Source organism: Aotus nancymaae, unplaced genomic scaffold (genome assembly GCF_030222135.1).
Source record: "Aotus nancymaae isolate 86718 unplaced genomic scaffold, 86718_ANA_hifiasm-v0.15.2.pri h1tg000250l, whole genome shotgun sequence".
NCBI classification, from domain to species: domain Eukaryota; kingdom Metazoa; phylum Chordata; class Mammalia; order Primates; family Aotidae; genus Aotus; species Aotus nancymaae.
This window is the reverse complement of record NW_026988665.1, coordinates 1,487,855-1,514,734: the sequence shown is the minus strand read 5'-3', so window position 1 is coordinate 1,514,734 and position 26,880 is coordinate 1,487,855. Positions and strand designations below refer to the sequence as shown.

The 26,880-nt window shown below is 63.0% G+C and overlaps 1 protein-coding gene across 1 annotated transcript; it reads left to right on the top strand.

The window, feature by feature from the left end:
• Nucleotides 1–5,980: 5,980 nt before the first annotated feature.
• On the top strand, nt 5,981–26,880 carry CUNH1orf159 (chromosome unknown C1orf159 homolog). Its single transcript, XM_021667455.2, has 10 exons — nt 5,981–6,018; nt 16,485–16,597; nt 17,199–17,295; nt 18,344–18,419; nt 21,900–22,001; nt 22,311–22,376; nt 23,571–23,705; nt 25,042–25,067; nt 25,164–25,194; nt 26,689–26,880. The coding sequence occupies exons 3-10, from the start codon at nt 17,224–17,226 to the stop codon at nt 26,781–26,783; spliced, it is 603 nt and encodes a 200-aa protein (XP_021523130.2). The 5' UTR covers nt 5,981–6,018; nt 16,485–16,597; nt 17,199–17,223; the 3' UTR covers nt 26,784–26,880.

Sequence of the window (26,880 nt, the reverse complement as noted above, 5' to 3'; positions counted from 1 at the left end):
GCGGGTTTGCCGGACTCGAGGCTGGCTGGTTAACGGTATGAAGTGGAGCCATTTTGAGAAGATCCGCATTTTGCTTTGGCTTCATGCGGGCACACGCCGGCACACGCGGGCCCAGGAGCCCAATCTCGGAGAAGGCTGTGTGCCCTGAGGCCAACAGCCGCCGTGGAAGTGCGGGAGGCGTCCTCACGGCCTCTCCTCAAAGCATTCCTCGTGGTTTTCACAGACACAGCTCCGTGTTTCACACTTATTTCACTGCCTGTGTCATATTTAATTAAACTACATCCTTGCACAACCAGGTCTGAGTGACGGACGTCTCTACGGCACAGCAGTTTCCTGAGTGGACGTGGGACTTTGGTGCATAGAGATCCCCGTGGGGCGGAGGGGTTGTTGGACGGGCCCCCAAGTGGGCCTCTGGGGTTCGAAGCCGGGATGTCTGCCCCACACAGGCGCCACATCCCTGAGGGCCGAGGGGCACCCCTTGAATCAGGAGGTAGAATCTGGCACCAGAGAGAGGCGGCGTGGGCACAGGAGGACGCCAGCAGGTAGGAAGGGGGCGCGCGAGGCGTGGGGTGCAGTCGGGGTGTGAGGAGCGTGGAGGGGTCTGAGGTTCCGCAGCTTCGCTTCCCCGGGAGCTGGCCTCATAGGCCGAGGGCAGGGCTCTCTGCCACCCACCCAGCCCAGCGGGTGGGGAGTGCTGCCTTGCATCAGTTCCGGGGACTCCTCCAGGCCCTGAGAACCCCCGCTTGGGGCCCCCCGAGGAAGGTCCTGGCCACCCGCCTGCCGTCCCAGGCAGGAGGTGAGCGGCTGGACGGTGTGCAGTGCCCTGGTCCAGGCCCGGCGCCCGCGGGGGAGGGGCGCCCCCTGCAGGCGGGCTGGGAACCTGGCGCTGGGAGACGAGGGTCTGCGGATGCCCCAGCCTGTGCTCCCAGAGCCCCATGACCTGAGAGTCTCCGCCCCCGGGTGCCAGCCTCACTGAGGGAGGGCGGAGAGCGGGGTCCTGTGGGGGCCATGGTGGGACAGCTGTGACCGTGGTCATCTCAGCCCCGGTGAGAGCAAGCCTGTCCCACGGCCGTCGGAGGCTCCTTAGCAAGCGCAGGACAGTTTCTGGGGAGGAGACGCCACCCAACATGACCGGCCATCAGCCGAGAGCCCAGCAGGCATCGGGGCTGGCGGCTCAGCCTGGGAGGCACCAGGACCTCAGGGCCGGCTGGCACCTCTGCCCAGAGCGAGGAAGGCCCCACCCCACCCACAGAGCGGGAGCCACCATGGGCTGGCCTCACCCCGTGGCTGCTGCAGGGGCAGGTGAACCAGAGGGGGGAATCCCAGGGGGCAACGGGGTGGCCGCAGCACGGGCACCTGGAGGGGCTGGGGGTCGCCACAGCCCTGTCCTGCGCAGAGAACACAAGGTCCACGGCTGCACAGACCAGGAGACTTGGCCTCGCAGGGCGGCCTGGCTGGGGAAGAGGAGGGGCTGTGAACGCCGCTTGCCTCCTTTAATTAGAGGATTAACTGTGTGCTGGTAATTGAGCCGCCCCCAGCACCTGCCTGTTTGGGACGCGCGCTCCCAAACACCTGCTCCTCCCTCGGGGCCGGGAGGCCTCTGAGCCCTGTGGGTCGGGGGTGGATTCAGCACTGCCAGGGGTACGGGTCACCGGCTGTGGTTCTGAGCCCGCCTCGTAAAACGCACGTCCCGGTGCAGCCGTGTCGGGGCTGAGCCCCTTCCCCGTGAGCCGAAGGGCAGCCCCCATTGGGGAGGCGAGGCCGGGCCTGCTGGGAAGAGCAGCCCTTCTGGGAGCGGCCTGTGGATAATTGGGGTCCCAGTGCAGTGGGAAGCCAGGGAGCCTTGGCACGCCAGCTCCAGGGACTGCTCCAGGGACGCGACAGAAACCGAGCCCGCTGAGGTCCCCAGATGCCCTCGGAAGAGGCTGCTGTTTGGCGTAGCTGGGAGCTCTGCCTCGGTTTTCCTTCCTTCACAAGTCATCTTCTAGGGTTTTTTTTTTTTTTTTTTTTTTTGAGACAGAATCTTGCTGTGTTGCCCAGGCTGGAATGCAATGGTGCGATCTCGGCTCACTGCAACCTCCGCGTGCCTCAGCCTCCCGAGTAGCTGGGATGACAGGCACCCACCACCACGCCTGGCTGATTTTTGTATCTGTAGTAGAGACGGGTTTCACCATGTTGGCCAGGCTGGTCTCGCACTCCTGATCTCAAGCGGTCAGCTGGCCTTGGCCTCCCAAAGCGCTGGGATTACAGGCGTGAGCCACCACGCCCAGCATCTTCTAGGGGTTTTGAACTCTTTGTCTAAACAGCCATGTTCTAGAAAAAAGGACAAAGTCAAAGGCCCAGAGGCCGTCAAGCCCAGTCAGGGCAGAGGAGCTCAGGGACCCCAGGCGCCCACCCCTCACGGCTGGAACAGGAAGGCATCCGGGCGCACGTGTGCGGCTCCCCCAGCCCCGCAGTCCCAGCACCCGCCCCGCCGACCGCTGTGGTCTGTGATCCAGACCCACTTCGAGAGCTGTAGAGCCCGGCGCGTCGGGGGGCAGGAGGGCAGCGTGAGCCCAGGAGTTCCAGACCAGCCTGGGCCACACAGCAACACGTCCCTGCTTAAAACATTTTTTTGAAGAGGGACTAGCAGACCGTGGAATCAGAGCAGGTGCCCTTTCGAGGTGGGATCTGCTCATCGGCCAGGCCCCTCGAGTCGTCCCAGTCACCCGGACGGACGTGCTCTCCTTTTGATTATCTGCTTTTGGAGATGGAGCCCTGCTCTGAGACCCAGGCTGGAGGGCAGCGGCACGATCTCAGTTCGCCCCAACCTCCGCCTCCCGGGTTGCAGCAATTCTCCTGCCCCAGCCTCCCTCGTAGCTGGGATTACAGATGCATGTCACCGTGCCCGGCTAATTTTTGTATTTTTAGTGGAGACGTGGTTTCACCATGTTGGCCAGGCTAGTCTCAAACTCCTGACTTCAAGTCATCCGCCCGCCTCGGCCTCTCAAAGTGCTGGGATTCCAGGTGTGAGCCACCGCGCCCAGCAGGCTGCTGGCTCCCTCAGGGTTGGCACGGGCTGGGCTCCCACCCACCTGTGGGGGCAGCGTCCTTTGGAGTTTGGACCTATTGCAAGTGAAGCTGCCGGCGAGTGTGTGAAGGTTTTCACTTCTCTGAGGCGAATGGCCCAGAACGCCGCTGCTGCCCTGCACAGCGCGCGTGAGGGACCAGTTGCCGCCGTTTAAACTCCGGACAGGCGTGTGGCATCTCCTCATGCTGTTGATTCGCAGCCGACCAGCAAACATTTGACACCGTATTTACAAAGGCCTATGTTCTGACTCCTTCGCAGACACTTTCAATCAACAAAACCTTCCCCACTAAGTCGCTGACAGCCATCCAAACTGTTCACCCCATAGTTTATCCCTGAAATTCTCTCAAGTTTTCCAAGACTCTGCATAAGGGTAAGTACCGAGCATAAATACCTTCCTCATTCGAACGGTGAGGACTCGCAGGCCAAGTTCTCCCATTGCTAACGCTGAGCCGGGCACGGCAGCTCACGCCCGTGGTCCCAGTGATGTGGGAGGGGAGGCGGGAAGGTCCTTGAGCCCGGGAGCTGAGACAGCACCGCTGCATTCCTGCCTGGGCGACAGAGAGAGTCCCCATCTCGAAAAAACGCCCCCACAAAATCCCCACACATTGCAAACATAAAACAGGTTCTGTTTCAATACAAAAAATATGAGTGTGCAACTCTTGAGTTCCCCAGCCCTTCCCATGCTGGATTCGAAATCTCCAGGGAGGAAAGGGCTCCCTTTCAGAAACTCAAACACCCCAGTCGGCAGAGGTGGGGTCCCCGGTGCCATCTGCGGGTGCTTGCCTCCCCCATGTAACCCGAGTGTGGGACCCAGCCTGCGCGGCCCCTACGGCGGTAAATGTAGTTTCTGCGTTAGTCTACAGATAACAGGTGTCCTTTCCCCCCACGTGGCCTAGTGGAATCTCCCACCCTTTCATGTTCTCAGCAAATGCACAGCCTGTGGGGTGACTCAGGATATTCCAGGGGTGTCTCCAGTGGCCACCTCCCCCTCCCCCAGAGGGAGGACCAGCTATCCCACTGCCCACCTTACAGAAGAGGGAGTGTCCGGTGCTCAGGCAGCTGGTGCCAGGTTGGCACAGGCCGGCAGGGGCTCTGCTCCCAGAGAGCAGGTGGGTGCTGGTCGGGCCCTGCAGCCCCAGCCAGAGGCACAGGCACATGCACTCATCGGCTTCCCGCAGCCCCGGGGCTCCGCCCTCTCACCCCGACAGGGGTCCACGTGCCACATGTAGACAGATGCCGACCCCCGTGACTGGGCAAGGGCGGGGACGCTCACACAGCAAGCTCCAGCACGAGGACAGGTCTCCCAGGAACACAGCCTCGGGCCAAGCCGAGGGGCAGGGACTTGACGCTTGAACAGGCAGCTCCCGCACCTAACGCCCGTGGAAACGCCGGGAATGCCGGCCTTCGGGAAAGTCGAGAGTGGACGCCAGGCTTGGTGGCTCACGCCTGTAATCCCAGCACTTTGGGAGGGCCAGGCAGGAGGACTGCTTGAGCCCAGGAGTCTGAGACCAGCCTGGACAAAATAGTGAGGACCCCCCCCCAACCATCTCCACACACACACAAAATGTGCCAGGCCTGGTGGCAGCTCCACGATGAGCTGCCGCAGACAGCAGCGGCCGGTGGCACAGACTGGACTCCGAGGGGGACGGTGACTGTGTCCTCCCGGCGGTCCTCAGAGTCGCCAGGCCGGTGCCGACACACACAAGCTGCACGCCCGCGGGCGCACGGCGGAAACCCTGCAGCTGCCAGAGAACCCTCCGTGCGGGGCGCGCACAGCCCGGGCTTGGTGGCATCGGCTCCAGCCCAGAGGCCCCGAGGGCACCGGGCCGGACCCCCAGGCGAACGCTGTCCCTCTAAGAGAGGACACAGACGTGGCTTCCCCACCTGTCCCCAACCTCTTGTTTAGGAAACGTCCTCATGCTGTTTACACGGGAGCTTTATTGCCATCGAACTCTCTGGCGTTTACACTTGGGACGGAAGCGCCGAACGGGGACAACCCCAGGGCGCGCGCGGGACGGGCCTGGGGCCCTGGGAGCTGCCAGGAGCCGAGGAGGCCGGAGGGGGCCTGGGGGGCCGCGCCACCTGCAGCCGCCGACCCCCGCAAGGCGCTGGCCGGGCCCGGAGAGGGCCGGGGACGCGGACAGGCCCCAGCGTTTGCTGAGCGCGCCGCGGGACGCTCACAGGGTCCGTGTTCTCCGAGGTGGCTCAGAGGGCGCAGCCCCGGAGAGGCCCACGCGCCCGGCCCGCGGGGCAGCGACGCCGCCGAGACTCACGGGGACCCGGGACCCCGTTGGAGGCCGCAGGGCCCTGACCCGTCCGGGAGGCGGCGCCCCCGGGTCCGAGCCGAGGCCCGTCCCGCCGAGGACTCAGCACAGGCGCCGGCTGCGGACTTCGGGCGCGTTTGGCCGAGCGCTCCGTGGCTCTGGAGAGCGCTGGCTCCGCGCGCTCGCGGTCAAACGTGGTGCAGCCGCGCCGCCGCCTCGGATGGAGTCGGAGCCGCCCCGGTCGCCCCAACCGCTCCGCCGCCGCCTAAACCGGCGGAACGCGACGGACACCAGCGCCCGTGCAGCCCCAGTTCCAGCTCGGGGGGGCCTCATCCGGGACACTCGGACGACACCCCGCCCCGTCTCCCGGCAACGCCAAGCCGCCGGAGCGCGAGGAATCCTGGGGAATGCAGTCTGTCCCTGTCGGGGACCGAGGCATGGGCCGGGTCTCCCAGGACTACATTTCCCAGAGCACTCCGCGACCACCCCCTTCCAACGGCCTTGCTCGACGGAACCACCGGGCGAGGACGGCTCTCGCACGGCCCGCCGGGACTTGTAGTTTTCTTTGGGAGCCGCGGAGCCTGGCCCTGCGGCGGGGGCGGAGGAAAAACTACAAGTCCCAGGGGGCGCGGCGCCACCGCCTGAGGGCGGGGTGTACGAAAGAGAAGCTCGGAGGGCTCCGGGGTGAGTGAGGGGCTGGGGGCGGGCATGAGGGCGGTGGGTGGGGGCGCCGGGGTCCATCTCGGCGGCCCGGGCTGCGCGGGGCGCGCGAGAGGCGGACAAAGGTCGGCGCCCCCGGCCGGGTCGGAGAGACGCCCCCTGCGCGTCCCCCTTCGTGCGGCGCGCGGAGCAGCCGCCCGCGCCTTGGGCCCGCGTCCTCGTCGCCGCCTCCCAGCGCGCTGGGGACGACAAGAGAGGGGGTCCCCGGGGCGGGGAGGAGGCACCTGGGGCGGGGAGGGGGTTCCCGGGGAAGAGAGGGGAGGGGTCCCCGGGGCGGGGAGGGGGTTCCCGGGTCGGGGACGGGAGGGGTGCCCGGGGAGGAAAGGGGGCGCGCTCTCCTGGCCCTCCCCGCAGCCGGCAGTGGGGGTCCCGGCGTGGCCCCCGGTGTCCCAGAAGTCGGCCACGTTTCGGGTCTTTTTCCCGCGCGGCTTTGGGATTTGTTTGGGTCCGTCTGTCGCCTGGAGCAGCCGAGGTGTTTTTGGGGTGCGGTGTTTCAAGGGCGCGTCGTTGCGGTGGCAGCGAGGCGACTTGTGACTGGGTTCCTGGAAGCCCGGGTGTTCCTCTGCTTTTCTGACCGCGAGCGCAGCTTCCCCGGGAAACTACTCTGCGTCCTGTTAAAAACTTCCAGATGTCAAACTTGGCCCCGTTTTTTGGTTTTCGATTTCCTCGGTGTCACCACAGGGTGCAGAGACTGAACGGTGTTCGGCCAGGGTCCTTGGTGGCCACATCGGTTTTAACGTACGTGTTTGTGGATTATACGGAAACGTTCTTTTCCAGACACACACACGTCCCACCCCCAGTGCTCCTCCCAAAAGCCGACCAAGCAGGTGTCTCCGTGCGCCGTCACCTCCGCCCTGGGGCCCACAGGCAGCACCCCGGCCGGGAACCCCACAGATACCCCCCAGCCCCTCCCTGCCTTGCGGCTGCTCTCCACCTGCGCTCCGACTTACTGGGTAACTTATTTAACGAATCGCCAGCACTGTGGATGCTGAGGTGGGAGATGGCTCCGGCCTGGGAGTCTGAGGCCAGCATGGTGGCGAGCACCTGTGGCCCTGTTACAGTCAGTAGCCGGTGGGACGTGAGCGGGGCAGGAGAGGGCCCCACCCGGGGACATTCGGCTGGTCAGAGAAGAAGGCCTCAAGGGAGCGCGCGCACAGCTGCAGTAAACAGTCTGCCGTCCTCCCTCCCGAGTGCTGGCAGCCGCGGTGCCTGTGGACAGCCCACCCCACGGGAAGAGTCGGGAGAAGTGACACGAGACCCCAGAAGCGTGGCAGCGTGTAAGACCCTGAGTCAAAGGTCAGTCCACACTCGCCCTCTTTCAAGGGGGCTTCCCTTCCCTTCATTCCTGCTCTCAAGCTTCTTAACAGACCGTTGCGCCTGCTCTGAAACTGGCTCGATCTCTGCCTCATGCGGTTCAGTCACGTTCTTTCTTCCGAGGGGCAAGGATTGAGGCTGCAGACCTGGACGGTTCACTGCTGCTAACGTGCTTGGGTGTCCGACGTGGGGTATGTTCTGCCACCAACAGTCCCAGGTACTCGAGGGGCTGAGGCCGGAGGAGCGCTGGAGCCCAGGACGCAGAGACTGCGGTGACCCGAGATCACAGCCTGGCACTCCAGCCTGGGTGAAAGAGGGACACCCTGTTTCAAAAAAAAAAAAAAGAGCACCCGTTCTCACCGCAGTGCCGAGGGTTCCGCAGGCCCAGGGTGGAGCGTGGAGCTCAGGCGGGCTCGTAGGGCTGCCGTGGCAGAAGGTACCTAGTCGGGACACCGCAGCGCGTCCGCGGCGGCGAAGCCAGGTGGGTCTGCAGCTGCCTCCGTTCCTGCCTCCGCAGAAGGAAGAATTCGACTGCGGGGCATGAGGCGGGAGGGACCGAGGCAAGCTTTAGCGCGGGCGTGGAGGGACCGAGGCAAGCTTTAGCGCGGGCGTGGAAGGAAGGGAAGCACCTCGGAAGAGGGCCAGGCGCGGCTTGAGGCCGGGACGCTTCCGGAGTCTTGCGTCCCTTCCCCCTGTTCTTCCCTGCTGGCACGTGGGAGGGAGCGCGCGGCCCCGGCTGACTGCAACGGCGCCCGTGCTCACGTGACGCGTTCTTCCCTGACCTGTGAGATGTCCCAAGGACGGCGCGGAACGGTTACATGCCGCCATTTTGCCTCAGTGCACACGCGTGACCCGCCTGCCCCACTCCTGAGACCTCACGTGGAGCTGCCGATCACTGGTTTCAGGCGCTCTCTGTCTTCCGGGAGACGGCCTTTCCCTGGCGCCGGCGCAAGCAGTTCTTTTGGAGGCAGTGGGCAGCCACCTCCTGACATTGCCGGTGGGGCCGGGCCCTCCTGCCCTGCTCACGTCTGCCGAGTCACCTGCAGTAACAGCCCGACTCGCGTGTTCTGAGCCCACAGGCGGGTGGGCAGCATCCCCTGCACGCCACGTCCGTCACGGGGTCCGCGAGATGGGATCTTTGCACAGGCTCGTGTTTCCGGCTCCCAGACCGTTCTTACTGGGCTGCAAAGCCGCGTTTCACGTTGGCTCCCTCCGCTTGCTGTGAAGATGACCAGCATTAGCTGCGGGGATGCGGTGGGGGCGCCAGCCGGCTCTCAGTGCTGTGTGTGCCCGGGTTCCTCGGTGGCAGAACCCGCTCATGAGCTGCCTCCTGCCTCCTGTTTTCAGTCTGGCTGCGTGGGAGGCTGGAGTTTCGGGGACCTCGGTGTCACTGACCCACTGCCTCGGCCGGTGGTTTTGCAGGATTGTCTTGCAGGATGTTACTTCTATAAACTCACAGCGACCCGCGGCATCATTTCTTCACTGAAACCGATTCTTTGTTGTGGCTGTTGAGGCGGGGTCTGGCTCTGTGGCCAGGTACAGTGTGGTGATGTAATCACGGTTCACTGCAGCCTCCACCCGCCGGGCTTAAAAGGTCTTTCGCCTCAGCCTCCCAAATAGCTGGCGCTGGCCCTGCCTGGGCTCAAGCGATCCTCCCAAATGCTGGGATGACGGGCCTGAGCCACCACACCTGCCGTGCCCCAAGGGAGGCCCAGCGTGGTCAAAGTGCCTAGCGGAGTTCACTGTCTCCCTACGTGTCTCATTGCCTTGTAGACGTTTTCACCCCACTGCTAAGCTTTTTGGCTCCAATAAGGTTTTCAAAATAGAAAACACATTTATTTAGTTACTGAGGCATAATTTCCATGCAACGGAACGCACGGCGCTTGTGTCCAGTTCAGTTGTTTTGACAGAGGCGTCCACACACCTGTCAGGATGTAGACTCTGCCTGTGACGCGTGCAGGTCGCCCCGTGGGCTGCCGCGCTGCACAGGAGCAGTGCTGCATTTTTCCACCACTCCCGAGTGTCTGGAGTCTCGCGTGCGTGCGCGGCCTTGTGTCTGCCCCAGCTCCGGAGGACTGTTTCTGAGCGTCTCTGAGGCGTCGTGCGAGCGTCTGGTGTGGGGTGTGGAGTGTCAGGAGTCACGCGTGCGTGCGGCCTTGTGTCTGCCACGGTTTCGGGGGGACTGTTCTTGAGCTGCTCGCACAGGCAGCTGGTGTGGGGTGCACTGCCGTGTGTCCGTCATCTGTGGCGGCGCGGGCGGGTGTCCGGTGTCTGAGGACGTCACGCACCTCTCTGGGCCGGTGTCCGTTTCTCCTCGGAGCGTGTGCGGCCGTGGGCGGCATCCCGGGTGTGAGGGCCGCGTGCTGTCTCCTCGTGGCTGTCGCGTGCATTTCCGCGGCGCCGACCCGTGTCGGGCGCTTTCCGCCCGCCTCCTGCCGTGCGCACCGGCTTTCCGAGCTGCTGGGCACAGTGACCGAGCTGTGAGTCCGTCGTGGGTTCCGTGTCGGCGCTTCCGTCAGGCTCACACGCCGGACGCCTCCCGGTCTGGGCCTGTTCGTCGTCTCAATGGCGTCGTGAACCGAGAACAAAAGCCAAGTCCCCGGCTGACCGAACAAGCCGCCTCTGGCCGAGGGGACCCCGGAGGAACCTTAAAACTCGGGTTTCCGCCTAAGAGGATGGGAGGTGGGGCCCCTGGTTTAGACACAGCCGAGCGCGTTAGTGGACAGACTCTGCGGCGACGAGACTCCGCCAGGACCCCAGGCCGTGCAGGACGCGCAAGTCACGCCCCACACCTGAGGGCACGGCGCTCCGGCTCGTCGCCAGCAGCTGGGCACGGCCTGGCCCGAGACGAGCCCGTGGAGAGCTTGGCGGCTGCTGTCTGCCAGGCACCGACCCCCACCCCGCGTCTCAGCGCCACGAAACCGCAGCCTCCCTTTCCACAGCTTCTCCTGATGAGAGGCCGCTGGCCGGACTGGCGCTGCTGGTGTGTAGGGGACGCTCACGGAGAGTCCCCCACCTTTCTCCATGCGGGGCCGGGTGGTCGTGCGTGTACATGTGAAGTCTCAGCGGACACGGGTCCTGTTTTACCTTGTGTTTATTCAGTACACGTTGCATTAAGACGCTCGGGACGGAGGATCACTCGAGCCCAGGAGTTCGAGACCAGCCTGGGAAATATAGCAAAACACCAATTTTACCAAAAAATAAAAATAAAATGAGCCAGATGTGGTGGCAGGAAGGTAGTCGCAGCTACTCGGCAGGCGCGGTGGGAGAATCGCTTGAGCCCCGGAGTTCAAGATGGCACCACTGCACTCCAGCCTGGGCAACAGGGCAAATCCGTCTCTAAAAGAGGGAAGGAGAAAAGAGGAAAGGAAACTGTTCCCTCAAATACGAATTCCCCATTTGTTCCTCCCGCCCCAGCCCCTGGCAACCACCATCGTCTCTTCCGTCTCTGAATTTGCCGACCCCGGGAGCCTCCTGGGAGTGGAATCGCAGCTGTTTGTCTCGTGATGGGCTGCTTTCTCTTAGCTTGGTGTTTTCGGGGCTCATCGTGTTGCAGCAGGCGTGAAAAGTTGCCCGCCCGTCAGGGCTGCGTGATGTTCTGCTGGGCGTTTGTTTGGACCACGTTTCGTTTATCCGCTCATCTGCGGGCGGTTGTGAGCAGCGCCGCTCCGGGCGCGGTTGCACAGGCGTCTCTTGGAGTCCTGCTTTCCAGTTCTTCGGGGTGGAGACCCAGAAGTAAAGTTGCTGAGTCGTAGGGTCATATTCTGTGTTTAATTTTGTGTGTGTGTTTGATTTTTCAAGAAACGGACGCACTGCTTTCCACACCAGCTGTTCCGTTTTGTCTTCTCAGCAGAGTACACGACGGTTCTCATTTTGGTTTTGATTCGCATTTCCCTACCAATTCGTGACATTAATCGATACTTCTGAGTTGGGGTGCTGAGCCATTTGCAGTTAATGCAGGTCTCAGAGTGTTGGGTCGCAGTCCGCCATCTGTAGGTTTGAGTTCTGTTTGCCACCTCCCTTTTCCCTGTGCCTCCTTCCTTCCTTCGTAGGTGAATCAGGTGTTGTTAATTCAGTTTTCTCTCCTCTGCTTTTGAGTTCTGCCTCTGTGTGTGTGTGCTTTGTTTTCTTTTGTTTTTTGAGGGAGAGTCTCGCTCTGTTGCCCAGGAGGCTCACTGTAGCCTCCCTCCCGGGTTCAAGTGATCCTCCTGCCTCAGCCTCCCAAGTAGCTGGGACTACAGGCACCCGCCACCACACCTGGCTGATTTTTGTTTTTAGTAGAGATGGGGTTTCACCATGTTGGTCAGGCTGGTCTTGAACTCCTGACCTCGTGATCTGCCCACCTTGGCCTCCCAAAGTGCTGGGATTACAGGCGTGAACCACCGCGCCCGGCCTTGTGTTTTTTTAAAGTGGTTCCTCTGGAGATTGAATATGTCCGTTTAACTTACTGCGGTCCTTGTTTAAAAATATTCCTGTACTTCCAGAACCTTAAATCCAATGTCTTTACTTTTTTTTTGAGATGAGGTCTTGCTCTGTCATCCAGGCTGCGGCGTGGTGACACAATTAGGCTCACTGCAGCCTCAGCCTCCTGGATCAAGCGATCCTCCCACCCGCCTCCCAGGTAGCTGGGATCGGGCATGTGCCGCCGTGCCCGACTGATTTCTGTCAGGGGTTTCGCCGTGTTGCCCAGCCCTCAGGTGTCCTCCGGCCTCAGCCTTCCAGAGTGCTGGGATTACAGGCGTGAGCCACCGCTCCTTGCCTGTGCTGCTTCAACTGAGAATTTCTGTAAGATTTTACGGGACTTGGCCAGACATGCTGAATATGTTTGTCGAATGTTGCAAAGCATGTGGTATGGTCAGCTCCAGTTGAAACCAGCAGACAGCAGCTCACCCTGGAGCCAGAGGGCCGGGCCCAGGCCTAACCCTGCCGCTACGCACCGTGTGATCTTGTGCAAGACTTCTTGTCATCTTTAAAGTGGGGTGATAAGAGGCGCTGCTGAGGTTAGTGGAATCAGTTTGTGTGTGTAAATTGCTTTGCGTGGTGTCTGGCACAAGGCGAGTGCTGCGTAAGGGCTGCTTCCTGCCGTCGTTGGACAGTGGACAGGTTCATATCCCTTGGAGATCGAGGATCTGCAGCAGAAAGAGACTTATCCCTTCAGCCCATGCTCTCCAAGTTCTCTGCTGCTAAAGCTTTTTTCTTTTTTTAGACACAGGGTCTAGCTCTGGTGCCCAGTCTGGCTCTGGGACAGGATCCAGCTCTGTGGCCCAGGCAGGAGGGCAGTGGTGCGTTCATGGCTCCAACAGCTTGAATGCACCTGCACATCAGCTTCGGACTCCTGGGCTCAAGCAGCCTCCCGAGTAACTGTTATTTTAGGTGTGAGCCACGTACGCAGACTGCAGGCTTGTTACTGCCCAGAGCTCGGCACCTGAGAAGCAACGCCAGCACCCACCATCCGGAAACTAAAACTGCCTTGGTTTCTGGGTACAGAAAGCCATATGGTGGGATCCCACTTCCAGTGGGGAAGAATAAACTTCTAACAAAGTGACCCTGCCATGGGCACAACCATAGCCCTGGACAGAGTGCGAAAAGCAGCTCCCGAGGGCCCTGGAGAGCGGCACGTTTTGCAGGGAAGTTTAAACTTGGAGGAAGCAACCAGCACAGTTTCCCGTTTTTGCATCTTCACCCTGAGGGCAGCCGCAGTCCCCACATAACAGTGTAGGGTAACTAAAGCGCTCATAGAAAGTCCACGATCTGGGCCGGGCACGGTGGCTCACACCTGTAACCCCAACACTTGGGGAGGTCAAGGCAGGGGTTGGAGACCAGCCTGGCCAACATGGTGAAACCCTGTCTCTACTAAAAATACACAAATTAGCCAGGCGTGATGCAGGTGCCTGTAATCCCAGCTACTCGGGAGGCCGAGGCAGGGGAATCACTTGAGCCCAGAAGGCAGAGGCTGCAGTGAGCCAAGATTGCGCCACTGCACTCCAGCCTGGGTGACAAAGCAAGACTCAGTCTCAAAAAAAGTCTGCTGTCTGGCAGACTTTTTATCAAGAGCAAAAGAGCCATTATTTCTCAGAATCTGATAGACAGTAATAGACTGTTGCCAGCTGCGGTGACTCATGCCTGTAATCCCAGCACTTTGGGAGATTGAGGCAGGAGGATTGTTTGAGCCCAGGAGTTCAAGACCAGCCTTGGCAACATAGTGCTTCAATTTTGCCTCATAGCAAGACCCTCTGTACAAAAAATTAAAAAATTAGCCAGCTGTGGTAGCACTTGCCTGTGTTACCAGCTGCTTGGGAGGCTGAGGAGGGAATTGCTTGAGCCTGGGAGATTGAGGCCATGGTGAGCTGTGGTCACACACACAGCTCCAGCCTGGGTGACAGAGCAAGACCATGTCTCAAAATAATAAGAGACTGTATGAACAATTTTAGGCAGTAAGCGTAGCAATTTCAATGCAGTGGATAAAGTTTTTGAAGAATATAGCTTGTCAAAAGTGACAGGAAATCTGGACAGTCCTCTTTCTGTTTAGAAAATTGAATTAATTACCAAAGAACCTACCTGCCAGGAAAACTCTGGGCATACATACGTGGTTTCCTGGTGAATCCCATCAAACCTTCCAAGAAGAAATAGCACTAATCTTATGCAAACTTTCAGAAAATAAAAGAGGAGGGGGAATGGGTGCCGGGGCTCCCACTTGTAACCCCAACACCTTGGGACTCTAAGGCAGGAGGATCACCTGAGGCCAGGAGTTTGAGACCAGCCTGGACAATAGAGTGAGACCCCGTATACAAAAATAATAGTAATTACGCCTGTAGCCCCAGCTACTCAGGAGGCTGAGGTGGCAGGATCCCTTGATCCCAGGAGTTCAAGGCTGCAGTGAGCCATGATCGCACTATTACACTCCAGCCTGTCAGCAAAGTGAGACCCTTTCTCTTTTTTAAAAAAGGAGGTCGTGTTTCCCAGCTTGTTTTATGAGGCAGTGTAACCCAATACCAAAACCTGACAAAGACGTCTAAAAACCAAATCGTAGACCACTATCCTTCATGCACACAGGCAGAAACCCTTAAGGTGCCGTCAGGTGAACCCAGCCATAGCCGGAGAGGGCAGTGCGCCTCGGCAAGCGAGGTTCGCCCCGCGCTCAAGGTTGCTTCGATTCGTGGTCGCCATGTTACCAGAACAAAGGAGGAAAAGCATGATCACCGAAATAGATGCAGAAAAGACGTTTGGAAGTGTTCACACCTGTTTTATGATAAAAAATAAAAATAAAAAGCCTCAGCAAACTAGGAATAGAAGGAAACTCCCTGAGCCTGATAAACTGACATCTGTGAAAAACCTACACTACCCATTGTACTGGGTTTTTTTTCTTGAGATAGTCTCGCTCTGTCACCCGGGCTGGAGTGCAGTGGTGCGATCTCAGCTCACTGCAACCTCTGCCTCCTCCCGGGTTCAAGCGATTCTCCTGCTTCAGCCTCCTGAGTAGCTGGGATTACAGGTGCCTGTCACCAGGCCCAGCTAAGTTTTGTATTTTAGTAGAGATGGGTTTCACCATGTTAGGCTGGTCTCAAACTCCTGACCTCAAATGATCTGTGTGGGTAACCCCCGCTATAGCCACCGAGGAATGAGAGCTAAGCAGAACCCAGGCACAGTTAGGGCTTGAGGAATATCTCAGTTTACAGTGTTACTACTCAGCTATTTCCTTTTATATAATCCTTTATACAATCCTATATTAGTTTATAGAATTAGGGCTTGAAGAATCCCTTTATATAATCCTCTATGTATAATCATATAAGAGTTGATGGTATGAGTGCCTAAGGAATATTTCCCTACATATATACCTATAATTATACCTTAGTTCATAATCGGAGGAATGCCTAGAGCGGACACAGTACAGAGCATGAATTAAGGAATAAGCAGCTTATAATCGGAGGAATGCCTAGAGCAGACACAGTGCAGAGCATGATTTAAGGGAAAAAACAGTCATACCAGGACAAGAACCCATGGCCCAGGCGGCAGCGTTCAGTATCGTAAAGACACCCGCTGTATGGCAGGCTTGGGGCGAGAGCCACTCCTCCTGATAAAGGAGTTGTAGGACCTTGCTCCAGTTCTTGTGGAGGGCTGCCCTCAGAACGGCAATCCACCTTGGTGACTGTGAACTTTATCAGCTCTTGCTACTGTGCTGCTTGAAAAGCATCTTCCCGTAGAACCCACTGGAAGCTGCCAGAAGGTGGCGGTAACCCTGACAGCTCTGTCACTGCTGTGAGACTTAAAGCATCCTCCTATAAATCTTCTTAGAAGTAGTTTCCCATAGACAGAAGTATTGCACATGCACCCTCTTCACTGCACACGACCCACCTTCAAGCCTCGGTGACCTAATGGGGGTGGACCCCTTACTGCACACGGCCCTTGCCTTCACGGGAACGGGCCCCTTGCTGCGCACTGTCCACCTCCTGGCCTAGGTGAGCTAATGGGGGTGGACCCCATGTTTTATTGCTCACGACCCTATCACTATCCTTAAAGATGATTTCACTCACTGCCCTGCCCCCTAACCTATACACAATAAATACTCAGGCTTCTGGACATTCGGGGCCTCGCCTGACTCTGCTTATAGGTGGCGTGGCCCCCCGAGCCCAGCTGCGTTTTCCTTGTACTTCCGTGTCCTGTCGCTTTATGTCTCGGCTCCTGCGCCTCAGCACAGCATAAGGCTCACCCCACGACCCTGTGGGCCCTCAGCCCTACATCTAGCTCCCAACGTGCCCTACACAAGGGAGAGGGGTTTGCAGGGGGGTGGGTTTGCAGGGGAGAGGGGGTTTGCGCAGGAGGAGCCTGGGCCACTGCATTCCGTGCCTGCTCCCTGAGCAAAGGCTGGGCTGATGGCCTGCATCCCAGGAACTCTCACCTGCAAGAAGCCAGCTTGAGGGAAACGGTCCTGGAGGCAGCTGTGCCGAGACCCCCTACAGCCCAGTGATGGCCCCTCCGGGATGCGCTGCTCGACAGCCAGGGTCCAGCAAGGGGGTGGACGGAGGGCCTGGACTGGACCCAGATCCCCACTGTAGGCCATGGCCCACATGGGTTGCCCTCCCCCTGACCTTGGCCTCACCTGCAGCCTTCATCTGCAGGACCGGGCCCAGGTCTGCAGGGCTCAGCTGAGCCCATGAGCTCCCAGAGCTGACCCCTGACCACCTCGGCAGGCAAGGGGCTGATGTCGGTAGCCCCCATCCTGGAGGGGCAGGTAAGACCCCCCCGCCAACACCTCGCCCCACCCGTGCCTCCAAAGGCCCCAACCCCTCACTCTTTCGCCCCACCTCCATTTGGCCCCGCCCTCCCTGTCTAGGCACTGCACCCCAGCTGTGGCCCTGCCCCATCTCTATCTGTCACGGCCCCGCCCCACCCCGCCCCATCTCTGTTTGCCCCCTCCCATGCTACAGCCCTGCCCACTTCCATTTGGCTCCGCCTACCCTATTTCTGTTTGGGCCCACCCTCCCCACCACAGCCCTGCCAATCTCTACTTGGCTCCAGCCTCCATTAGGCCACTCCCACCACAGCCCCGGCCCATCTCCATTTGCCTCCGCCCTCCCTGCCTCGGCCCCACCCCATCTCTTTGGCTCCGCCCTCCCAGCCTCAGCCCCACCCCGTCTCTTTGGCTCCGCCCTCCCTGCTTCTGCCGGACCCTCCCTGCCTTGGCCAAACCCCCATCTCTTTGGCTCCGCCCTCCTGCCTTGGCCCCACCCCATATCTGGCCACACCTTTCCTACCTCAGCACCATCCCCTTTGGCTCCGCCCTCCTGCCTCAGCCCCACCCCATCCTGGCTCCGCCCTCCTCCCTGGTGCAGGTCACGCGCACCTCCTGCTCTCAGCATGGCACTGCCACACCTCGCCCTCCTGGCTGGCCTTCTGGTGGGAGTCGCCAGCAAGTCCATGGAGAGCATGGTAGGTGCCCCTGTCACGTGTTCATGTGGCTCACACCAGGAAGTCAAGCCAGAGCCTCTCTGGAGGGCAGTGGGCCTGTCCCCTGGAGGGATCTAACCCTTCGAGGTTTAGAAGTCGCTGATGTCCCAGCCCCAGAGGTGCTGACTGGGTCCCCTGTTGGGGTCAGAGGGGAGCCCTGAGCTGCCTACCGGGTGAGCACCTGCTCAGGAATGGCTGGTTCAGGTGGGGCCCCCACGGTGAGGTGTCCTGGCCCCACTGGGAACAGCTCAGCCAGCGGCAATGGCACAGCACGCCCCGAGTTTCTATCAGGGAGCACGTATAGCGGATGCAGGCTCCAGACTCCGAGGCAGAGTGGGTGGGGGGTGAGGCCCCCTTGCTGACCTGGCTGGGGCAACTGAGGGGCTGCACTTGGGCCCCTCCCTGGCAGTGTGGAGTCTCTCCCACACTCCTCAGTCACCCCGAACGCCCTCACCGTTCACGGCGCTCACATCATGAGAAACAGCCCAGCTGTGGTCAACACACAAACTGAGGGCCCCCCAGGCCTGTCCGGCCTGCCTGTGGTCAGGGAATGGGCCCTCGAACGCGCCATACACACCAGTGTATTCACACCTGGGCGTGAATTCGTCCCTGAAACAACGGCCAGGCCCGGGCACTTCCTCTGTGGGGCCAAGGTAGAAACGGCTGATGGAGAGGCGTCCAGAGAACCGCCCCAAACGTCGGGGGCGCTGCCGTGGCCTGTGGGTGCTGCCTCGTGGCTGTGAGGTCTTTGGTCCGGGCATGGCGCACCTCCGGGTCTGGTTTACTCTGTTTCAGGCCCAGGTTTTCCCTGGGGATGGCCTACATTGGGTCCCACAGGGATGTTCGGTGTGGCCGTGAGTCCCCTCCTCACTCCCAGGCCCACAGAGGACAGAGGGCCACCTCATGCTGACTCCAGAAGGGACTGGAACTGTGGGCATTGCGAGCGCTCACACAGCACCCTCAGCTGCTGCTGCTCCAGCATGAGCCTGCCTGGCGGGCGTCCTGGAGTTCACTGCCGTGTCCCCTCCAGGCCCAGCCGCCCCAGTGCTGCGTGGATGTGGTGGGCGTCAACGTCAGCTGTCCAGGCGCAAGCCTGTGTGGCCCAGGTAAGCCGCTCCGTCCCTAGCAGATACAGACTGGCCCCTGAGCCACGGGCGTGTGTGCACCCAGGTCCCTCCCCTTGTGACAAGGACAGTGCTCACAGGCGCTGCGGGGCCAAAGGGGTGGACAGGGTGGTGAGGGCCGTGGAGCTTGGGGAAGGACACCTGAGTCTCCCGGGCAGGCAGCCTTGAGCAGCAGCCCTGAGAGGAGGCTGACCCTGCGGAGGGCGGGAGCAGGAGTGCGAACCGAGCTCAGAAAGGTGCTGGGTGAAGGGTCTGGGGGAGCGGCCCATGACCTCAGCCATTCTCACGGGGAGTCCTCTGGCAAAGCCCAAGACAGTTTTGGCTGTCTCTGCTTGGACAGAGGTGCTGTTGGCACCTGGTGGGTGGAGCCGGGGATGCCCATCAACGGGACGCCGACCCCAGAGGACAGCGGGCCTGTGTCAGTGTGCCACGGGCAGGCCCCGTTCGTGGGAGGTTCTGGGAGGCTGTGGAAGGAACCGTCTGGTGGCAGCCAGCGGAGCAGCCAGGGGAGGGGAGGATGGAGTGAGGAGGTGCCAGGGCCACTCCTCGGCAGCCCCTGGGGTGGTCTCCTGGTGGGGCTGTGGTGGACTTGGGGCTGAGATGCCCAGGCTGTCCCTCCAAGGGCCTTGGCACCCCCATCCTGAGGCCCAGCCCTCCTGGGATGGAAGAACCCGGAGGAGCTGCTCCTAGGGACCCAGGGGCCTCGGGAGGAGGGCGTGGCCAAGATGGAGGGCGCAGCAGTCAGTGAGGCTGGGCGTGGGGGGTCTGAGGGTGAGTGTGGGGGCCTGAGGGTGGGCGTGGGTGTCCGAGGCTGAGCCTGGGGGTCCGAGGCTGGGCGTGGGGGTCCGAGGCTGAGCCTGGGGGTCCGAGGCTGGGCGTGGGGGTCCGAGGCTGGGCGTGGGGGTCCAAGGCTGGGCGTGGGGGTCCGAGGCTGGGCGTGGGGGTCCGAGTGTGGGTGTGGGCGTCCAAGGCTGGGCCTGAGGATCCGAGGGTGGGTGTGGGCATCCGAGGCTGGGCATGGGGGTCCGAGGGTGGGTGTGGGCGTCCAAGGCTGGGCCTGAGGATCCGAGGGTGGGTGTGGGCATCCGAGGCTGGGCATGGGGGTCCGAGGGTGGGTGTGGGCATCCGAGGCTGGGCATGGGGGTCCGAGGGTGGGTGTGGGCATCCAAGGCTGGGCGTGGGGTTCCGAGGCTGAGCCTGGGGGTCCGAGGCTGGGCGTGGGGGTCCGAGGCTGGGCCTGAGGGTCCGAGGGTGGGTGTGGGTGTCCAAGGCTGGGCGTGGAATTCCGAGGCTGGGCGTGAGGGTCTAAGGGTGGGTGTGGGGGTCTGAGGCTGGGCATGGGGGGGTCCGAGGCTGGGTGTGGGTGTCCGAGGCTGGGCATGGGGGGTCCGAGGCTGGGTGTGGGGGTCTGAGGCTGAGCGTGGGGGTCTGAGGCTGAGCGTGGGGACTGGCAAGGCCGCAGGAAGGCAGTGGTGACATCTCAGGTGTGAGCAGCGAGGAGGAAGAGGGCGCTGCTCTGAGGGAGAATAGACGGGCTGGGAGGAAGCTGAGCACCTCGGAGCCCCTCATCCTCTGGCGGGGAAGCTGTGGCGGCCACTGCACTCCCACCACGTGGCAGCTAGAGTGCTGGGACTGGGCGTCTCCTGGGGGGTTCTGTACCCCAGGCACTGCGTGGGTGCAGGCAGCTATGCAGCAGTCACGGTGCCCGCGGAGGTGCCAGGCCTGTGGTGTTGGACGCGCTTCTCCTGTGTGCGGCCCAGCTGGCGGCAGCTCTCAGAGAAGCTTGGTCACCTCCGCTGGGGGAGGCTTTGGGCACTTCTGGGGACGCTGCCACGCTGCTGTCGGGCTCCCTGCGTGGCCCCTATTCCTTGGCCTTCTGGGGCAGAGGCTCTCAAGTAGACAGAGGGAGCCTCCCTGAGGTCAGCACAAGCCCTGTTCCGGGAGACACCGGGAGACCGAGGCCATCCGCAGTGCAGGGAGAGCGCGGGTCCCGGGCCCACTCTCCACCGCGGGTCTCCGTGTGGCCGTGGCCTATTTGTGTTCGGCTTAAACACCAGCAAAATCCACGATGAAGGGCAGAGGCGTGTGGTCCACCCGTGGCCCGCGCCGGCAGCCACAACACAGTCAGTATCCAGCGTGTGTCTGCTCAGCTCAGGGCTGAATGTCAGAGATGTTTAGAAACTCCGCGGGTAAGGCGTGATTCCCGTCCTTAGAGGCGCCCTGGCTGGCGGGCAGGACAGGCTGTCCGTGAAGCCCAGCAGGAGGGAGGGGTGTGGCTTCGGGTGCAGCATTGGCCTGGGATAGAAATGAGGCCTGGTTCTCCAGGATCCCCCAAGAGAGACCTGGGGAGGGTGCAAAGGCGTGGGGGTGGCAGGTGGACCAAGGGTCAGCGTCAGCTTGGGACAGAAGGCCGTGCTGCTGGGGGGTGGGCCTGTCCCGCCTGGGCTGTGTGAGGGAACACAACACACAAGGCAGCAGCTTCAGGCACTGTAGGTGGGGGGTCCTGGGGGAGGCCGTGGGGCGGGGGCTGCAGGTGGGGGTCCCGGGAGAGGCTGTGGGGCGGGGGCTGCAGGTGGGGGTCCTGGGGGAGGCTGTGGGGGGTCCCGGGGGAGGCCGTGGGGCGGGGGCTGCAGGTGGGGGTCCTGGGGGAGGCTGCGGGGGGTCCCGGGGGAGGCCGTGGGGGGTCCCAGGAGAGGCCGTGGGGCGGGGGCTGCAGGCGGGGGTCCTGGGGGAGGCTGTGGGGGGTCCCGGGGGAGGCCATGGGGCGGGGGCTGCAGGTGGGGGTCCTAGGGAGGCCGTGGGGGGTCCCGGGAGAGGCCGTGGGGTGGGGGCTGCAGGCGGGGGTCCTGGGGGAGGCTGTGGGGCGGGGGCTGTAGGTGGGGGTCCTAGGGAGGCCATGGGGGGTCCCGGGGGAGGCCGTGGGGGGTCCCGGGAGAGGCCGTGGGGCGGGGGCTGCAGGCGGGGGTCCTGGGGGAGGCTGTGGGGGGTCCCGGGGGAGGCCGTGGGGCGGGGGCTGCAGGTGGGGGTCCTGGGGGAGGCCGTGGGGCGGGGGCTGTAGGTGGGCTCCTAGGGAGGCCGTGCGGGGGGTCCTGGGGAAGGCCGTGGGGGGTCCCGGGGGAGGCCGTGGGGGGTCCCGGGGGAGGCCGTGGGGCGGGGGTTGGGCGGTGGTGGAAGCTGGCCTCCATCCTCCAGTCCTGCAGAGCACAAGCCCCCACGCAGGCCTGTTCATTCCGGAGGCTGCCGCCCAGTGCTCTCAGGAGTGCGCAGCGCAGTGTTCCCGGGGCCCTGCCACGCTTGCCGGGGGCGTGCTCGTCTGCAGCCCGAGCCCGCCGCGCACCTCCAGAGCACGTTAGCGTTTCAGATGAAAGTTATCTCACAAACTCAAAATAGAGAATCATTCCCGGGAGACCGAGCTGCTGTGGATTTCGCTTTGGCTGAGACGCCGGTCCTCTGCCCGTGCAGGCTGCTACAGGCGCTGGAACGCGGACGGGAGCGCCAGCTGCGTCCGCTGCGGGAACGGAACCCTCCCGGCCCACAACGGCTCCGGCTCCGAGTGCAGAAGCTGTACGTCTGCCCGGCTGTTCCCCGGGTCCCTTCTCGCAGCAGGGCCACAGCTCCGGCCTGGGGAGAAACCCGGGGAGGTGCTGTCCCTGTCCCCACCTCGCCTCAGAGCCGCTGTGCACTGGGGGACAGCCCCGGGAGCCGCGCCTTCCTGCGTCCTTTGGCCCCTCCGGGACAGCTCTGGTGAGGGCTGCCCCGGCCCGACAGCCCCTCGCTTTCACATTTCTGGCCTGAGATTCTCTTCGGGGTGTGCACGGGGGTCCCCTGTGGGCTCCGTGCATGCAGGCTTCCCGCAACTCCGCTCTCCCACAGTCGCTGGCCGCGGTGCACCGTTCCCCGTGAACAGAAGCTCAGGGACCCCCGGGCGGCCACATCCCGGTAAGTCCCTGCCGGGGTCCTGAGCCACCGCCAGGGCGGACCCTGACCACTGATGCGGCCACCGCAGGGTCGGTCTGCACTGCCAAACCGGACCAGAGGGGAGTCTGACAGCCCCAGGGGCTGGGGTCAGCTGGCGTGGGGGTGTGTTGGGGATGTCACACGTGGAGCATGCTGTCCACGTCTGTAAAGGGCCGTGGTTAGGGGAGGCCCTCACGCCCACACCACACGCTCTCAGGTTCACGCTCATGGGTTGGTCCTGCCTCTGCCTCACCCAAGCTCACCCCGGCCTGCGGCCACAGTCGCAGGAACCAGGAGGAGCAGGTGCTCTGAGGTCTCTGACAAGCATGCCTAGCGGCTCTTCCTGAGACGTGGGTGTGGCTGGGCCACGGGTCGTGGTGCCCGCCCAGGTAGTTGCAGACCTCATCCTTCAGCAGAGGACGTGCTGGACCTGGGGCCGGGGCAGAGGGCTGTGTTCTGAGAGGGCAAAACCCTCACATCTTTAGAATGTGGACTCGGGCCTGGAGCTGGCCTGGGCCCACTGCTGACCTGAGAGGCAGTGTTTTTGGGTAGGGTTGGCCTAGATGGGCTCTTGGCCTCTGCGGCTCCCTGCCGGGGCTGGAAGAAGCAAGGCCCCCAGGCCTGGCAAACATGCCTGTGTGTCGGGTTGGGAAGTCCCCTCCCCAGCGCCTCACAGCACACCCAGCAGCCATCAGCAACTGTCCCGAGCCCTGGGCCAGCAGCCCCGCCCATCCTGGCCCAGGCAGCTGGAGACAGGTGGGGAGCAGGGGCATCTGCTGCCAGCTCAAGGCTCTGCACCACGCGGGGGCCCCAGGGCCTGTGCTGAGCCCCAAGGAAGGAACAAGCCTGGGAACCCCAGCTGTCGGGGCAGCTGGAATCGGAGAGGCATTTCCACAGAGCCTGGCCGGGGCCGGCCCCTGTAACGCGCCCAACGTCCGAACTCCTGCAAGAAGCTGAGGCCAGGGAGGTCATAACTTTCCCAGACCCCATGGCCAGATGCCCAGGCGTGGCTGAGCCTGCAGGGACCACCCAAGTCCGCGTGCAGGGCCCTAGCCCCCGCAGCCGGTCCCATGAGGCTCAGGCGTGTTCGGGGAGCAGGAGTCTGCCGGGTGCAGGGGTCGCTGGGGCCGGGTGCAGGGCTGGGGCGCCGTCCTGCTCAGTCGCCTGTGTTTCCAGGGGCTCCCCGCGTGGCCGCCTCCCTCTTCCTGGGAACCTTCTTCATCAGCTCCGGCCTCATCCTCTCCGTAGCTGGGTTCTTCTACCTCAAGCGCTCCAGTAAACTCCCCAGGGCCTTCTACCGAAGAAACAAAGGTATCTCACGGAGCAGCACACGTCCCACGTCCCACGTCCCACGTCCCACGTCCCACGTCCCACGTCCCACGGGAGGGCGCAGGGTGGGCGGGGCCGGCCGTGGGGATGGGCCTGGGACTGTGAGAGGCCGGGAGGGCGCGGGGCCTGTCACGGGGCTTGTGAGAACAGCAGTCACTTCCCAGAAACACCCTTGTGTGGATTTGAGGGGTCCCTCCGTGAAGGCGTGGACTCTGCTCGAAGCACTAGGAGGCCTTCCTCGGGGCCCGGAGCCTCCACTGGAGCCCTCCTCCGGCCCAGCGTCTCCCTGGGGTCCCTCAGGGCACCACGAGGGGAGGGGAGGGGAGCGGGGCCAGGTGGCTGTGGGCAGCTTGGACGTGTGGGCTCCTCTGGCAGCCACGGCCCCTCCCTCTCCTCTCCTGGGGTCAGGGCTGGCCAGGCCGGTGCAGGGCCCACACCCCAGCCTACACAGGTCACCCCTGGCCTGGACACGACCCCTCCCACCGGAGAGGCAGGGTTGTGACTGCAGCACCCTCAGGCGGGGCCGGGCTCTGAGCAGGGTCCCTGGCACCTTTCCTCATTGTCCCTGCCAGGGAGGGTGCAGTCGGCGGGTCAGACCCTGAGGTGAGCACGTGGCCATACTGTCGTGGCCAGAGCTAGGGCCTCCTCCAGGCCCCTAGGCTGCCCCGCCGGCCACCCCCTCAGCCAGCGCTGGTTGCCTTCGTGGGTCCTGGGAGTTGGAGGCCGGGGCCTCTGCCACTCTTGGGTTCCCAGGGCCCAGCCTCCAGTCAGGGGCTGCTGCACAGCCGTGCACCGAGAGACCCCCCACGTCCCGGCCTGCTCAGCATCTCTGCCTACGGGCACCCCGGAGCAGGGGACGGCTCAGGGCTTGGAGCGCCCTGCTGGCCACGGGACAAGGAGAAGCCAGGTTGGCCATGATGCCACGGCCCCCCACCATGGAGGCAACCGCCCACGCCCTGGGGCCGAAAGCCACCTCGTGCCCGAGGCTCCTCCTGGGAGAGCGGGAGGGAGCCCTTCCCCTGGGGCCTGGAGTCTAGAGAAACACTTCTCATGAGAGTGGCTGGTCCCCTCCGCTGAGGCGGGAAGGTGGGTCCGGGCAGGGGAGTCTCACCTGGGGGACTAGGGAGGCCCCTTCACCCCTGAGTGCTCTGGAAGAATGTGGCAGGGTGGTCGGCCAGGCTGACGGCGCAGCAGGGAGAGGGGCGTGGGACCAGCCTGACCCTCAGCCCTCACCCCGAGGGCCTCTGCTTCCCCTGGACGCGACACCGGGCTGAGGCAGCCCCTGGGCTCCAGGTGACCCCCGCTTTCTTCCCCACAGCCCCGGCCCTGCAGCCTGGCGAAGCCGTAAGTAACCTCCGTTGTCCGGGCTGGGCGTCCCCGGCTGCGGGTGCCTGTGCCGGGCCGTCCGCGTCCTCACCCTGCCTTTCTCTCCTTTTCAAGGCTGCAATGATCCCCCCGCCACAGCCCTCAGGTAACGCAGCATCACGGGCCCGTGGGGCTTCCCGTCCCTGGGCCACACCCAGGATGCTCTGGACCTCGGCCGCCCCTGCCCAGGTCCCCAGGAGACCCACCCACGAGGCAGGGCCAGGGCCGGATTTGGCCGGCGCCCAAGAAAGTTGCCCAGGTGCCAGGCAGGAGACTAAAGCCGCAGTGTGTCCCGGCGTAACTGAGCACTCCCAGCAGTGACACCAGACAGACACTAGAGTCGCTCACACGTCAGTTACATAATCTTATGACGTCGTCATTCTCTGTTCATCTTTGCTTAGCGTAGGAACTCGTCTCACGGCATAGCTCTGTTCACTGTCACTGCCGTGACCAAGCGACCACTAATCTGTCACGCCAGGACAGACTGTGCCTTCAGTCTCCCGCCTGGCACCTGGGCGGCTTTCTTCCCACCCCCACCCCCCTTTAACCCCTGTGACTTCCACGCCCTTTCCCATTCTGAGACGTGGGGTCTGCAGGAAAGGAGGACCCCCCACAGGGCAGACCCCCAATGCCTGTCCCTCCTCCCAGTCCCAGCTCCCCCCGGGACAGGTGCAGCTGGCCTCTGCCAGGCCCTCAGCAGCTGAGAGCAGCCACCCTTCAGCGACGCTGGGTCAGGCGCACCCAGGGGTCAGCCCGATTAGGACCCATTTTATAGGCGAGGCCACAGAGGCTGAGCGACCACAGCCCCGCAGCTCCAAGACTAACAGGGCTCGCCCGGCTCCGTCCCCGTGTGCAGAGGCCTCTCACGGGGCAGGTGACAGTGTCCTTAGGGGACAGACAGTTCCTTGATCAAGGCTGGACCTGCCCCGTCCTTAAAGCAGCCCCGTCTGCAAATGTCCAGCTGACCTCACGGTGCCCGAGCGCCCTGCGGCTGCAGCTTCAACAGACCTTCAACCTGACGGTCGCAGAGTTCAGGACTCCAGAGCCGCTGGCAGGCAGGCCACACCCCTCCGGAGGCTCCCGGGGAGGACCCTGCTGCCTCCCCAGCGCTGCCGGCTCAGGCGTCTGTGGGTATGGCCTTGTCGCCCGTCTCTGCCCCCCGGTCCCACGGCATCTCCTCTGTCTCTCTCCGCCTCCCTCTCAGGAGGGCGCTGGCCACGCATTAGGGCCTGGGCGATCGCACCTGAGGTCCTGACATAACCCCGCCTGCAAAGACCCTTCTCATAAGGCCACAGTCGACGTTTCGGGGCTCCCCCAGCCCCTGAAGTGTGTGATGGTGTGGGACCCACACCTCTGCCTTCAGGGGTAGGCTGACCCTCGTCCAGGCCCCCGAGCCCAGGTTCAAATGAGAGGACGCAGCCGGGCAGGAGCTCTGAGGGTGCCTTAGGGCAGGGACATCGGGGTTCCCGCCTGGTCAGAGCCAACAGCCCCGGCTGCCAGTGCCACAGCCGCTCCTGAGAGCCTCCGGTGACAGCTGAGGCCTGCACTGTCCCCGCTGACCAGGTCCCTCTCACCCCGCCTGTCTCTGACCCCGTTTCAGTACGGAAGCCGCGGTACATCAGGCGGGAGCGGCCCCTGGACAGGGCCACGGACGCTGCTGCCTTCTCGGTGGAGGCCCGCATCAGCAACGTCTGACCCGGAGGCCGCGACCACGCCGTGCGCTTGGCACAAAGGGTTGGCGTCGCCCAGCACCCGGGAGAGGCTGGCACAGCCCTGGCTCTGAACCCCCCGT